The 16,544-nt window shown below is 35.5% G+C and overlaps 2 protein-coding genes across 2 annotated transcripts; both read right to left on the bottom strand.

Annotated features, from left to right (window-relative positions):
- Positions 1–284: 284 nt before the first annotated feature.
- Positions 285–1,241, bottom strand: LOC128101942 (olfactory receptor 1165-like). The gene has a single exon (XM_052725406.1). The coding sequence runs from the start codon at positions 1,239–1,241 to the stop codon at positions 285–287; it is 957 nt and encodes a 318-aa protein (XP_052581366.1).
- A 14,136-nt stretch (positions 1,242–15,377) lies between these two features.
- Positions 15,378–16,334, bottom strand: LOC128101948 (olfactory receptor 1165-like). Its single transcript, XM_052725412.1, has one exon. It carries the CDS (start codon positions 16,332–16,334, stop codon positions 15,378–15,380), a length of 957 nt encoding a protein of 318 aa, XP_052581372.1.
- Between the last annotated feature and the right edge of the window lie 210 nt (positions 16,335–16,544).

The raw sequence follows: 16,544 nt of genomic DNA on the forward strand, positions 1-16,544 counted from the left end.
AAATATAGACTTCGTCTTCTCATTCTAACTTTACTAGGTCTGCCAGAGAAAGGCTAAAACATATTTCTTTCAAATACACCTAACATGATAGGTCAGAATACATTTTCATTTTTTCAATCCAGAGAACATACAAAATATTCCGATACTTGAAAACTAATACATATTCAATAGTTATTTGCTTTAAAACACACTTATAATTTTACTTACAAAGTAAAAAAGTACCACTGATGACAATTATGAAATAATTAGATGTGCTTTGGACATAAATGTACACATTTTTTCAACTATATTGAATGAGAGTGTATTTTGGAGCTGATGAGCCTCCTGACTGTCTCCTTCACATCCTTATTCCTAAGGCTGTAGATGAGAGGGTTCAACATGGGTATTACCACTGTGAAAAGCACAGTAGCTACTTTGACCAACAGCCAGGAGTTTTGGGAATTGGGAATACAGTAGAGAAGAAGGACAACCCCATGGAAGATGCTGATGGCAGTCAGGTGGGAGGCACAGGTTGAGAAGGCTTTTTGGAGTCCACCCTTAGAAGGCATCTTGATGATTGTGACAACTATGAAGATGTAGGAGGCCAGGATGATGAGGAGGCTAGAAGTCTCATTGAATATAGAAATGACTAAACATACCAATTGGCTAAATGTGGGGTCAGAACAGGATAAAGAGAGGATGGCAGAGTACTCACAGCCAAAGTGATTGATGATGCCAGGTCCACAGTAAGACAGCTCTGTGAGAGTGTATGTGAGCATCACAGCACATAGACCACCCCACATATAGCTTCCAGCTACTAAGAATGCACAGAGTTTATGAGACATAGCCACAGTGTAGAGCAGGGGGTTGCAGACAGCCACAAACCTGTCATAGGCCATCACTGCCAACATGAACATCTCTGTAATCACACATGCACAGCCAAAGAAAAACTGGGCCATGCAACCTTTTAAAGAGATAGTTCTCTGTTCCACAACCAAGATCTCCAGTAATTTTGGTGTAAACACACTTGAATAACAAATGTCCAGAAATGAAAGATGGCTGAGAAAAAAGTACATGGGTGTGTGAAGTTTGGGGTTGATCTTTCTGACCACAATTATGCCCAGGTTCCCCATTAAAGCAATAACATAGATTGTCAAGAACAGGAAAAAGAGGGGAACCTCGAACATTGTGTCTTCTGAGAAACCGAGCAGGAAGAATGTGGTGAGAAAGGTCTGGTTTCTGTTGTCAAGCATCATGGTCATATGCTACTCCCAAAAACATGAAATAAAAAGAAAGACAGCCAGCAAAGTTGAAAATGTGGCCAGGTAGACAGTACGCACAGGCTCAGAATACTGAGTGAAGGGAAGTGTACACAGTTTGCATTCTGCACCATCCTGCATCACAGTGGAGTCTTATTTGAGTACATGGTGTCCATGGGAAGTTAAATTTCTCCATCAGTTCTTTCTGTAAAAGACAAAACAGTAATATTATCAGTGTTTTTGTTTTATGAAAAATGTATATAAGAGGACTGGGGATGTGACAGAATCAGTAAAGAGCATCCTGTGAAAGCAGGAGGACCTGTATTTGATTCCAACTATTTAAATAAAAAGGTAGAGTCATGATGACATGTGCTTTTAATCCTAGTACCTTGGAGAAATATACAGGCAGAACCTTAAGTCTTTTGGGCCAGCCAGTCTAGCCTAATGGGCAAGTCTGAGGCCAATAAAAGAACCTACCTCAAATAAGGTAAATATAGTACTCTTGAAGAACAAAACACAAGATTGTCATCTGGCTCCATACCTATGTGAACACATGTCCACAAAACAAGCCGAACCCCTCAAAGAAATGTATCTCCCCAAAAGTATATTTAAATGTATGCCACTTAGAAAGCTTAGGATATATAATTATATGAAAAGTAAGGAAAGAATCACACTACAATGCAGACGCACAGAGGCTATTTAACAAGGAGGGCTCTGTGGGAAGAGGAAGAGATTTTGTGAGTCAACTGAGAATGAGTGGGCATGGGAAAAGGAGGGATTAGGTAGAGGGAGGGATAGAAAGAGAGAATACAGGGAGATATGGTTAGAATAAGGGGGCATTTGAATGGGAATGTGGAAACCTAGAGCAGTGGAAACCTCGTAGAACCTATGAGGGTGATTTTACTGAGGATTCCCAGTAATGGAGGATATGGAGCCTGAATCTTCCATCTTCTGCAACCAGGCGAGGCTCCCAGTGGTGTGTTTGGGACAACATACCAGACAAAAATCCTTTGAACCCTACAACCTGTCTTACCTGCAAGATGTGCTGGGTCAATAGTGACTTTATGCTCTTAGAAGTGGTGAACCAATGACTGGTCTAACTTGAGGCACAAGCCAAGAGATGGATCCCAAGCCCAACACTGTCTGGATGGCCAGAAACTAGAAGCTGGATTGTCCAAACACCACTGACAGGAGAAAAAGTCAGTAAATGATTCCTAAAGATATTGTGCTATACTCATAGATCAGTGTCAGACCCATTCTTCAAATATTCATCATAGAGTTTCTTCTGGCAGCTGTTGTGACCAGATGCAGATACTCATAGCCAAATATTAGACAGAGCCTGGGAAACTCATGAAAGAGTGGGCAGAAGGATTGAAGGAACAAGAGGGGTTGAGGACACCAGGAGATCACAGCCCACACAATCAACTAAGAAGGGCTCATAGGTGCTCGCAGAGACTGAAGCAGCAATCATGGAGCCTGCAAAGGTCTGTGCTAGGTCCTCTACATACATGCTGTGGTTTTAGCTTGGAGGGTTTGTGGGACTCCTAACAGTGGTAGAGGAGTGTCTCTGATTCTTGCCTTCTCATGGGATCCTCTTTCTCCTATTGATTTCCTTATCCAGCCTTGGTGTGGAGGTTTATGCCTAGCCTTATTGCATCTTGTTATAACATATTTGGTTGATATCCTTGGGGGACCTGATCATTCCTTAAGGGAAATGGAGGAGCAGTAGATCTGGGGGACAGCTTAGGTGAGGGAGAACTGGAAAGAATGAAGGAAGGGGAAGCTACAGTCAAGATATATTGTATGAGAGAATAATAAATAAAAAGAAAAATCTTAAAAAGAGAGTGAGGGGATAAATGGCCAACCAGAAAAGATTGTTATGTTTTTAAGTCTTTTACATTGGATTGCTTTGGAAAATTAAGTAATTTACTATATAATGATAAATATAATAGAACAATTGTAGGGAGCGAAATATATTGACACTCAACTCACAGTTCCTTATTAGATGCATTCAATTATTAGACCCTCAATAGACATCGACTAAAAAGATGTTTTAAATGGTTCAATTAAAATTTCAATGACCAGGCTAGAGAGATGGCTGAGCAGTTAAGAGCACTAGCTCTCTTCCAGATGTCCTGAGTTCAATTCCTAGCAATCACATGGTGGCTCACAACCCTCTATAATGGGATTCAATGCTCTCCTCTGGCGAGCAGAGATATATGTGGACAGAGCACTCATATACATACATAAATAAATAAATCTTTTTAAAATTCCACTGAGTATATGTTAGGAATGATTTTCCCAGTATAATTATAATTATACTTACAATTCTATAAATTAAGTAATAAATGTCTGTTAAGAAAATATTTGTGTGACAATTTTAAATTTTCATGTTGTTTTTATCTAGCATGTAAGTTTTCTCCAGTTATAATTCATGAACAGAAATCAATAGTAAAATGAGATTAGATCAAGATATCAAATGGTTGCAAAGACTTTTGATTTCTTGAACTTGGAATCTCAATCTGCATTTGCAATATTACTGTGTTCCTTTTCCAAAATCATGTTCCTGTCTATACAATGAAGGATTTTTTTTTCTAAACATGATTACTGAAAGAAACCATGATACTACATCACCATTGGCAACTCTAGATTTAAACCATTGTCTATTTCTCATTCCATTTTGAATAGGGCAGTTAGTTAAATATTTTCAAGATATTTTCATCTAAACTCTGGAATAATATTCACATATTATTAATAAATGTTCATAGTGCATGCAGTAGAGCACTATGGTGAGGATTCAAGAGAATGTAATGGTTGCTTCTGCACATCTCACACTTATTTTCAGTCCCATGTTATAATTGTTCTTTTATTTGTTTACAAACAAACAATTACACAAAGTCCAAATAGGGAAAATTCACTACTAGCATGTCCTGGCAATATTTTTGTGAAAGTCATGTTTTTGTAGATAATTTGGGTATTTAAAGGATTGCTAGGGTTCTAAGAAATATCAAAAGATAAGGAAGGAAAATGTTCTAGGAACTCACATACCTTAAGCAAAGGAATTGTAAGTTTAGAATTAAAATTCTGTACTAAAATCAAGCTCTCACTTTTTAAGTAGTGATCTTTAATCTCCCATTTTTTCAATTGCTTTCACAGCACTCTCTTATGTTTTCTAATCTCATATGTAACAATCATAAAGTTGTTTCTTTCTCATTTCTAGTAATTTTTATTGAGGGATCCTGAGACTACCTATAGTATCATATAATACACAAGCAACATTAATATTATGCATTTCTTCCCTCTTTGTGTGGCTTTTACCTCTATGTATGGCTTTTATTGTTTCCTTTTGCTCTGTCAAAAACTTCTATTTCAATAGATTCTGCTGAGCTTTTGAAATTACAACAGAAGAACCCTTTTGTCTTGAATGCAATAATTTAATGTTTATTGACCACACTTTATGACAAATGTACATTATGTGAAAAGTAGTCAACATTAATTTTCATAGTAACTCAGGAAATATTAAAAACAAATTATTTGCCAATAAATATAAGGATCAATCTATTCCATAATTGAATTTTTATTGTACAATCCAATTACTTATTTCCTCTTATCATTTATTTGTGATTAAATTATATATATACAACTCCATTAATGTAATGTAATATCTCTTACAAGAAAACTTTTTTGATGAACACACAAGTGTATTTCCTCTGCTCTATGCCTTATACAAATGATATCATGGCATAAAAAGCCTCAACTATTTTTCTACTTTAGGCATATATCCATGTGTGTGATACTTTACCATTCCTAAATTCATTAAATTTCATAAGAAAATAGCTTATCTTGAACATTTGATTTTACATCTTTTGTAGAACATGCAGTATTTAAGAAGAGTATATTAGAATTGTAAAATGATTTTAGGAAATAGTTTACTTCAAAGCTGAATATTACAATAGTTACAGTAAGGAGATATTCCACCTCAATTAATATAGGATTTATATCAAAAAAAATTTTCTGGATTTCAGTAAGCCTGATGTTACAATACACAGATAACCAAAGTTGAAGTAACTTACCGAAGGCTCATCTTTTTTAGTATACATTTATAAGTAATAGAGTCTTAATAGATTGAATTCACTGTCTTCAAAACCAAAACTTACAGAATTTCCCATTTCTTTAAAGACATTACGTGGTTTTTGAAGAACAAAACTAATGGAGATCACCCAACTAATGTTATTTTTTTCTGGAGTGTCAATAATGTGTAAGGAGAACACATATATTCTACAGAAAGGCCAATGTATTGAAATCATGTTCAACACTGTGTTGTTTGTTTTCTATCCAGTTGCTTGAGCATGGGGACGCAGACTCTGGAGATTCCTGACTCTATCCTAATCTTCTACTAATAAAATAATTAAAGAGAAAAAAGTGCTTTTTCCTCTGAGAAAATATATCTAAAATGATGGCTTAAACCACTAGTTCTTTTGTGGTATGCATTTTCTGTTTTTCTTTTTAATTACTGTGGCTAATTGCCTACTAAAAATTGTGGTTGTTTCTTAATTTGAGATATTATACTTTACTGCCAATTTCTGTTTAATTACTTTGTAAGAGGAAAATTATACTTTGAAAATCCTGAACAAAATATCTATGTGAGAATACAGTAAATAGAACAAATCCAAAGATGTCATAGTAATGCGGGAAACATTGAAAGCATTGCCTCTGAAGTGGGGGAAGAAGAGTATGCGATTTTGCATGATTCTTTTTTTCACTCTTCATAGTAAATTGTGTTTTCTTTTTGTATAGAAAATGTAGTTACACTTTCCTTTCTGTTTTTCTTCCTTTTCATATAGAAATCAGGGAGAGTTTATTACAGAATAAAGTAAGATACCCTCAAATGGCAAGAGTAGACAATGACCAAGCAGTACCACAGTACTAGTTTACATTTTAAGTGGGGGTTTCTTTTTTCCTTCTTTCCTTTCTCTTTCTTTCTTTCTTTCTTTCTTTCTTTCTTTCTTCCTTCCTTCTTTCTTTCTTCGTTCTTTCTTTTCTTTTTCTTTCTTCCTCCCTCTCTTTCTTTCTCTTTCTTTCTTTCCTCCTTCTTTCCTTTTTTCTTTTTTTAAATTTTTCTAAGAATAAATCCAGCACTTGAGTAACATTCTTACAACCATTTTCATATACATTATTTTATTTGGTTTCCAAAGCAACCCCGGGAAACTCAGAATATATTAAGTGGTATTTTACTGATAGAGAGAGGTTAGGCTAGACTCAAAATAATTTAGGACTAAGCTGAAAAAGTAAAAAATGTCTCCCTAAATTTTAAAACCCCTTTGCTAAGAAACGAAGTCTCTCTATCTATAGAGAACCTCCTTTAGTCTTCAATTGCCCTAGATGCTCAACACATCAGTTTACAAACACTGTGTTAGAAAAAAAAAAAAAAAAAAAAAAAAAACTCTGCTCCTGAGTAGGGATGCTTGTTGCAGAGGAGATTGATTGAAGGAAGGAAATTCTCATCCACATGTCACCAGGGGTCCACCATGTCCTCACTCTGACAGTGAACATGGTTTATGAGGAAGTAACGATGCTCAGACATTTTTTCCTTCTCTTTTGTTTTATGGTATTGAAAATAGATTTTTTTCCTTAAAATATATATCTTATTTTTCTTTAATTTAGCTGCTATAACTGCTAATTATCAGAGCAAGGTTAAGAGCAAAACAAATTATGTATGTAAACATAAATTTTAAGAAGGCAGTTTGTCAACATTGACCATTTATTGTAACCAGTAGACTTCCCACAAGGACCTATGAACTCACCATTCATCGGCTTTTAAAAAGTTTTACTGGTACTAATCATGTATGCACAGATGAGTTAACACCCAACTGGAACTACGTAGTTACCCCCATAACCACCTGCCATTCTTGCACCAGTGAGCACACTTTCCTGACAGGTCAGTATTGTGGTATGCAGAGTATGATGCTGTATAGGACCACTGACATCTTTTCTTCCCTGCTAGTCATGTAGAACCTTCCAGCAGTATGAAAGTATTTTACAACAAATGTGCTTGTACATTGCAAAGAAAACAAAACAATAAAAATTATGCAACACTTTTTATAACTGTATAAATAAATCATTTCTTATTTCATAAATGTAATTTACTGTGGCCTTGTCTGGTTTTTTTTTTCTAAAAATAACATTTGTAGTAACATCTCTTGCAGCATTCTCAAAATATAACTCTATGTTTACTTTTAAAAATCATTTTGTACATACAGATTTGATCAACAAAGACATTTTCTCCTTGTGTCCTACTAAATATAGTGCAATGCCCATGACAAACCTGTCATAGATGATTGTGTAATAAATGAGTAAGTACATGGGTATTTATGTATCTTCTTATTATATTTAACTCATTTTCCTGAATTTCTCCGCTGAAAAGTAGTGTTTGGCAAATTTTATATTTTTTACTGTTGATTCAAACACTTACAGTAATCTGTAATTAATGATGATGCTCATATAAGTAGAAAACTCAGATACATTGAATATATCTTTGTAATGAATCATTATCAATAGTATATTATACAAGTGACTTGCAAAAATGTTTGCCCAATGGAAAAGCATGACAAAATTTAGACTGAAACATTCTTACAATTTTCTAAAGGGAATAATTGAGATGTTGGTTTACATTTTAAGTAGTTTCAGCAGGTATACTTCATTCTTAAGAAGTCCATGACTTGACAACAGAAATATTAGTAGAGTAATTTTGTTTATTGTTGAATGGATATTTTTAATTGGCATATGATATATTGATATTACATTGCCATTACATGAAGAAAAAAACAAATTTGATTTTGGTGAGTTATCTTCTCTCTTAATAACTGGTGAATTTTTTTTTAATCCAGTAACATGGAAAGTTGTATTCAATAATCAATAAATATTTATGGCATAGTAATTCACACAGGAATTTTGAAGATATTGATAAACTAAACAATGAAATTCATGCTTTTGTGCACATTTTATCCTGCAAGGTGAAACAAACTATAAAATAAGTACAATGGAAATAAATTTAAGACTCATGTTTCAACTATGTTCAGTAATGTCTACACTATGTACAGCAGTACCTTCAGTTTCAGAGGGTTCATAGAAGATGGGCTGGATTTTAAGCAGTGAAGTATTAAAGACCATATCCCCCAAAATGCTCATTTTTCGAGAAACAAAATGTCTTAGGATTAACTGGATAGCTCAGTAGAATCGTCATTGAGAAAGGAAGCATCTACTATGAAGCAAACAGGACTTAAATCTTTTCTTTATTTGAGGTTTACATTTATAAAGTTTTCTTTCATCTTTAATAAACCATAATGACTGAGCACCATAATGACCTGAGAACCATAATGACCTGGGGTATTCAACTAACCCAGATACAGTCAGCATTCTATGGAAAGAGAGCATCAAGCCTGGTAAAAAGATTAAAATACTGTGTAATACTGTTGAGTTCTACAATGTGTCATATCTCATAATAGAAGAACCCTTAGGAAGTCATTGTTTGGCTGTGAAAAAAGTGAGCTATTTATGTACATATATGTGTATCAGTTATATACATATATATCAATGTTTATATGACATTGTATTTATGAACTATCCCCAATTAAGAACTAATTTGCTTCCACAATTATATCACATTGAGGTGATTAATTTTAATTGTTTATTTTATTATCTCAAGAGAATTCAGCAATAGTCTCTAAAGGTCTCTAAATCGGGAGGCTCTGGCAGTAAACATGGATCTCTCTAGGAATGGTAAATAAAATAGACTTTGAGGATGGACTAGTCAGAGATGGGGATAGAATCTGGACACATAGAAATAGAGGGATAGAGTGTGGAGACAGACTGCTGGAATTGAAGGGTATTTGGGGGTTGTGTGAAAATAGTGCAGTGGAAATTTTCCGGAATCTATGGGGTGATCCTGTTCAGGACTCATCGTATAGGGGATTTGGAATCTGAACTGGTCATTTCTTTTAGCCAGGCTAGGCTCCCAGTGGTCGAACTAGTTTGTGTTTATTGGAGATTTTGGCCTATGAGTCTGGTGGAGTCTGGTGGAGATTCCCAAATATCCCAGGCTGATACTAGTACAGAAGGTTGATCTCTGCAAACTGATTTAGGGTCCCATTTGAAGAAAAACATCCACATAGCTTATTGAATGTGGAGAGATTGAGCTGGTGCCCACATGGAGCCTTTAACCCAATATTCTAGCCTCTTGGTATGGGAAGGGAACCTTCAGGCTACTGAAAGAGAAAGGTGCATACCAACACAACCAGAAAACCTCTGACTTAAAATCTATCCTGTCTGGAAGACATCCTGGTACAATGGTGGTGCAGAACTTATACAAGTGACCAACAAATGTCTGATTTAACTTGAGGACCACTCCAGGAGAGGAAGCCAATGGCCAACATTGCTTGAATGACCAGGAACTGGAGACTAGATAGCCCAGAGACCTAGGATAGAACATAACTGATCTAAATAAAAAAATTCAATGAAATGATTCCCAGTGATATTCTTTTGTACTCATAGAGTGGTGCCTTATCCAGTAATCTTCAGAGAGGCTTCCTCTGGCAGTAGATGGAAGCAGATGCAGAGAACAAGAGCCAGACAATATGTGGAGAGAGTGTCTAAATTGGAGGTCTTCATGGGTTCCTCCCCTCAGAGCTTGGAGAATCCCGGGGAAGATGGGGTGAGGGGGAGGAAAAGTAGAACATCAGGAGATTATGGCCCACTAAATAAACTAAGCAAGGTGTATATGGATTCAGATGCACTGAAGCAGCAAGCACAGGGCCTCCAAGGGTCTGCACCAGGTTCTCTGCGTAAGTGTTGTGCCTGTTTGGTGTTTTGCGGGAACTCTTAACTGTGGTAGTAGGTCTGTCTTTTAGTTTTTTCCTGCTTTTAGGACTTTTTTCCTCTTGTTGGGTTGCCTTGTCCAATCTCAGTGTAAGAGCTTTTGTCTTGTCTTATTGTTGTGTTTTGTTGTTGTCTCTTGGAGGCCTGTTCTTTTCTGAAGAGAGATGGAGGGGGGAGAGAGAGAGTGTGTGTGTGTGTGTGTGTGTGTGAGAGAGAGAGAGAGAGAGAGAGAGAGAGAGAGAGAGAGAGAGAGAGAGAGAATGAGAATGGGGGAGTGGATCTGTGGGAGAGGGATATGGGGAGGAAGTGGGAGGAGTGGAGGGAGGAGAAACTGTGGTTGGGATGTATTGTATGAAAGAAGAATCTATTTTCAATAAATAAATAAAGTGTACTGCTTCAAAATTTGTGTTCAGAGTAGCTGTTGAACTATTCAAAATATAAATATCATATTACCAGAAATCTAATACATTTTCAATTTCTTTATGATTACCTTTGCTGAGATATAACTGAAATACAAGGAAGTGAGCCACTGCTTTGTTCAACTGAATAAACTGTAGTAAACAATTTTGCATACCAATCAGGTAAAGAAAAATATCATTACTAAAATATTACCAAGAATCATAACTTATGACTCACCTCTATCACTGTCTCTCAAGCACATCAACCTTGACATATTTTAACAAAACATACATATTTCTTTTGTTGTTGTTTTTGTTGGGTGTTTTTTTTTTTTTTTGAGACAGGGTTTCTCAGTGTAGTTTTGGTGCCTGTCTTGCATCTCGCTCTGTAGACTAGGCTGGCCTTGAACTCACAGAGATCCACCTGGCTCTGCCTCCCAAGTGCTGGGATTAAAGGTGTGTGCCACTGCTGCTTGGCCAAAACATATATTTTTAAAATTTATTCTATTTTTTAACAATGTGATTTTGTATCTCTCTGCATGTGGGTTAGTACACATGTGAGTGCACCTTCCCCTGGAGTCCAGAAGATGGTATCAGATACCTTAGAGGTACAGGAGATTGTGTACCAACTAATACAGGTTTAAATGGTCTTTGGTAGTAACCACAAGACAAGGACATTGATGGAAGCAGATCTTTTGCAAAAATAATTCTGAGAAAGTTTTGGACAATTAAATCGTAAGAACAAGATAATTGAATTGATGGACTTTGATGACAACTGGTGCCTATCGTGGTGGCACTTTTGGAAAAAAATAGTAGAACTTAGTAGAGATTTTCTCAAAGATAAGTGAGAAACTTTTGGTACGTACACATTCACGACAATTGATTACCTCCAGAGGGACAATCCCTTTGTTCACAATAAAGGTATCTGGTACCCAAAGTTTTATATAAAATATGTAACCATATGACCCTCGTATTTGAAGAAAATGTAATAAGTATCAAAGAAATATATAGCACTTGTTTAAAGTTATGAGGAGAATGCATGTACATGTATGCAGGAATGTCAGTTGTGTTGAGATTAAAGGCATGTGCCACCACCACCCGGTGTGATAACAGAAACACTGTAGGCAAACTTTCAACACATGTCCAAAGGTAAAGTTTCTAAGTGATGTCTGAGCAAAAATGAAACATATCTCATGTTTATATTGACAGCAGTGTTATCTGTTATTATATCAATTATGCCTTCCTGGGTTAATTCACAATCTCAATCCAGGTCTCTCTCTCACTTTGGTTAACATGAAAATTTGTTTCTTTTTGTACATTCTCATACCACCATAAAGCATATACTACAGATTTCCAACAGAAAAATAAAAAATTTGAAGCCTGGAAAATGAAAGAAAAGATGGAACTTCATGTAGTTTGATCTTTCTTTTCTTTGTAACCTTGTCTTGTTATCAAACTTGGCCTACTAATTATTATTGATCATATATGCATATGTATGTTATCATTTCATGGATGTTTACTGTCATTAAATATATAATATTAAATATGTGTATATTAAAGCATATACTAATTAAATATGTGACAATCAAAATAATATATTAAACTATAAGTGTGTGTGTGTGTTCGTGTGTGTGTGTGCCTGTGTGTGTGTGAGTGTGTGTGTGTTTGTGATTCTAATGGCCAGACTTGGTTTTACTCTATTAATATATAAAAATAAAAATAAAAGTATCATCAGTAGGAGATAATGGATCAAAATCTATAACTCTTGAGAGAACAACTAGAGTTGGTTGAACCTCATTTAAGGAATTTATTACTATTAGAGTGACTTTTGGTCTAAATATACATTTGAAACACAGAGTATCTACTTCTCTGTCTGCAAACTGACATTTCTGGTTTGTGTGACTACATTCCATTTTACCAAGTGTCCACCAATGAGAGAAAGAGTATGAGTCAGGCCCTTTTCTAGACTACAAGGAGGGTCCTGTATAGTGTTGAGATACTAGTAGATTCATATATGTGTCTAGCCATCCTACTAATGCTGCTATCTTCCTTTTAAATATATATTTTTTGTACCAAAAGTTGCTGCAGTATTGGGATGCACCATTGATCTTCCTGTTTTATTGTGTTGTTTGTATTTGATTTTGCAGGGATTTTGTTTGTTTGCATGAGTCATGGTCTCTCTACATAGCCCTGGCTGTCATGGAATTCACTATAGATGAGGTCAACTATGAACTGAAATGTTCTACCTGCCTCTGCCTCCCACATGCACCACTATAGCTGGCCCTTGCTACTGAAGTCTGTGTCAAAAATTATCAACAAAGTCTGGAGGCCTTTATTTCTTGTCTCAACTAGTCTTCTTGCTAGAAATCATCATATCACAATAGTTTTCTTTCTGAGACAGGCAGTACAAATAACAGTTATCTCCAATTCAATCATTTTAACACAAATTTGTTTGACATAAATTTGTTCTTTAATGACTGGGTATAGGTATACATATAACATTACTGTATCCATTCAACTGTTTGTAGATATCAAGAATGATTCAATAATTTAGCTGTTCTGGCTATAATGAACATGTATGCTCAAGGGACTCTCTGACATTTTGACTAAGATTCCTTGTGTGGCCCCTCACGGTAGATGTAGCTGGATTGTATGGTATTTCTAATTTTTCTTTTGGGGAACCTCCCAACTGCCTTCAATAGCAGTTGCATTAATTAACATGGAATCACTTAAGAATAGGATCCTCCCCACCCCATTTCCCTGCCAGTATTTTTAGAGTTTTATTCATTCTGAATGATGTGAAAAGGAATCTCAGCAAGGTTCTGACTGAATTTCACTGATGACAAAGGATTTTACACATTAATCTTTTGTACTCATGCATAAGGTTAGAGAAAAGGCTTTCCATTTCAGATTTTCCCCACTTAATATAATACAAACTGCATTTTTTCTGCACATGATTTTTTACTGTACTGATATCGGTCCCTTCTCTTTCAAATATCCTCAGGTATTTCTCATTAAGTAGTCTTGAATTTTGTCAATGGGATTTACCCACTTTGTCTACTGAGATTTTCATACATTTTCTTTCATTGGGTCTACTCATATTCTGTAGTCCACTTATTTATTTTTCTATTTGGGAATGTGATTTCTTTTCAATCCATGATTCAAACAAACGTGATTTGTTAAATTCAGCCTGTGAGTGTACTTGGATTAGTGTTGTATCTAAATTCTTCAGGCTATTGAATGCAGTGTAATTGTTTGCTGTAGCATTATTTAGTTTTAGTACCAAGGAAAATCTGGCTGCGTAGAATTATTCAGCCATTGGCCTGTCCAATTTTGTGAGTTGATTTAAACAGCATGGATGTTAATTTCTATGTAAAGTTTTGATAGAATTCTACAGTGAAGTCTCAGGTCCATAAATTATTGGAAGAATCTCTGTTCTTGTTCTCATGTCATTGTTAATTAACTTGTTTAACCTGTACAAGTTCTCTGCATTTAATTGTGGTTGGGTATAAGTGTCTAGGGTTTCATCTATTTCTTTTAAATTTTCCAGTGTATTGAATATAAATTTTCACAATCTTTTTTGTCATTATCTCTCAGAAAAGTCCATCATTAAATTCTTTAAAAATTTAATAATCTATAATCCATTTTAGATCACTTTAAAAGGTTAAGAATAAATTTTAGCAGTTTATTATTTTCTTATTTAACATAAAGCATGATAACTCACACAAAATATACAAGAAACAGATTTTGTTGAAAAACTTCAATAGTTTGAATTACTACATATTTTTGAGAAAGGCTAAGAGAGAATGTATTTTTGCTTTCTCCTTTGTTCAATCAGCTACGTAGCTATGGATATGATTTACTGATGAATAATAGTTTATTTACTGTGATAATATAATTACTGTTGATAATAAAGTGATACTTTACTTATATGATATTGGATCACTCAATCACAAAATATTGTGTGTAAAAGAAAACAGATCATTGGATATTGTTTTTTAACACCTCTTATTCAATTGCCATATTACTTTTTTGTCATTTAGTTTTTATTTATTTCTCTTATTTTTGGAGATTATAATACATTACTTCATTAATCCCTCCAAATTCTCCCATATTCAATTCCTAACTCTTCTTCAAATTCATGGCCTCTTTTTTTACATTAGTTGTTGCTATTATTGTGTGTATGTATGTGTGTGCATGTGTGTGTGTGTGTGTATGTGTGTGTGTATGTGTGTGTGTGTGTGTGTATGTGTGTGTGTGTGTATTCTAAATACATAAGTACAACCTGCTCAGTATGTATGGTGCTATTTGTATGTATTTTGCAAGGGCTGATCACTTATCCATTTGTACTCCACATATTTGGTGGCTGAAGGCAGTAGATCACATTTTCAATATCTGGTTGTTTAAAATCTGATAATACTCTTCAGTGAATAAGCTCAATAACTATGTTTTCTTTCAAAGAAAATACTATAGTGAAATTGTTAGGTATCATGGGAGATACAGAGTCAAAACAGTCCCTTTAAAAGTATCAGAAGAGATTGAGTAACTTAATGTATATCCCCTCTAAAAAGAATGAATTTCTAAATATAGACTTTGTCATCTCATTCTAACTTTATTAGGTCCACCAGTAAATGGCTAAAATATATTTATTTCAAAAACACCTAACATCATAAGTCAGAATGCATTTCGTTTTTTTCAAATCAAAGAACATGCAAAATATTCTGATACTTGAAAACTAATACATATTCAATAGTTATTTGCTTTAAAACACACATATAGTTTTACTTACAAAGTAAAAAAAATTACCATCGATGACAAATATGAAATAATTAGATTGCTTTGGGCATAAACTTACACATTTTTCCAACTATATCGAATGAGAGTGTAGTTTAGAGCTGATGAGCCTCCTGACTGTGTCCTTCACATCCTTGTTCCTAAGGCTGTAGATGAGAGGGTTCAACATGGGTATAACCACTGTAAAAAGCACAGTAGCTACTTTGACCAACAGCCAGGAGTTTTGGGAATTGGGAATACAGTAGAGAAGAAGGACAACCCCATGGAAGATGCTGATGGCAGTCAGATGGGAGGCACAGGTTGAGAAGGCTTTTCGGAGTCCACCCTTAGAAGGCATCTTGATGATTGTGACAACTATGATGACATAGGAAGCCAGGATGATGAGGAGACTGCAGGCCTCACTTAGTACAGAAACAATGAAACATGCTAACTGGCTGAGGGAGGTGTCAGAGCAAGAAACAGAGAGGATGGCAGAGTACTCACAGCCAAAATGATTGATGATGCCAGGTCCACAGTAGGAGAGTTTCAAAAGAGTGTAAGTGAGTGTAAAAGAACCAAGTCCACCCCACATATACGTACCAGCTACTAAGAATGCACAGAGTTTATGAGACATAGCCACAGTGTAGAGCAGGGGGTTGCAGACAGCCACAAACCTGTCATAGGCCATCACTGCCAACATGAACATCTCTGTAATCACACATGCACAGCCAAAGAAAAACTGAGCCATGCATCCTCTGAAAGAGATAGTTTTGTCCTCTGCTATCAGGATTTCCAACAGTTTGGGTGTAAATACACTTGAATAACAAATGTCCAGAAATGAAAGATGGCTGAGAAAAAAGTACATGGGTGTGTGAAGTTTGGGGTTGATCTTTCTGACCACAATTATGCCCAGGTTCCCCATTAAAGCAATAACATAGATTGTCAAGAACAGGAAAAAGAGGGGAACCTCGAACATTGTGTCTTCTGAGAAACCGAGCAGGAAGAATGTGGTGAGAAAGGTCTGGTTTCTGTTGTCAAACATCATGGTCATATGCCACTCCCAAAAACATGAAATAAAAAGAAAGACAGCCAGTAAAGTTGAAAATGTGGCCAGGTAGACACTGTGCACAGGCTCAGAATACTGAGTGAAGGGAAGTGTAAACAGTTTGCATTCTGCACCATCCTGCATCACAGTGGAGTCTTATTTGAGTACATGGTGTCCATGGTAAGTTAAATTTCTCCATCAGTTCTTTCTGTAAAA

This window comes from Peromyscus californicus, unplaced genomic scaffold (assembly GCF_007827085.1).
Source record: "Peromyscus californicus insignis strain IS unplaced genomic scaffold, ASM782708v3 Scaffold_7__1_contigs__length_154581171, whole genome shotgun sequence".
Lineage (NCBI taxonomy): Eukaryota > Metazoa > Chordata > Mammalia > Rodentia > Cricetidae > Peromyscus > Peromyscus californicus.

Excerpts from the sequence above, each read along its gene's own strand:
- LOC128101942 (XM_052725406.1), bottom strand. The coding sequence starts at position 1,241 with ATGACCATGATGCTTGACAACAGAAACCAGACCTTTCTCACCACATTC.
- LOC128101948 (XM_052725412.1), bottom strand. The coding sequence starts at position 16,334 with ATGACCATGATGTTTGACAACAGAAACCAGACCTTTCTCACCACATTC.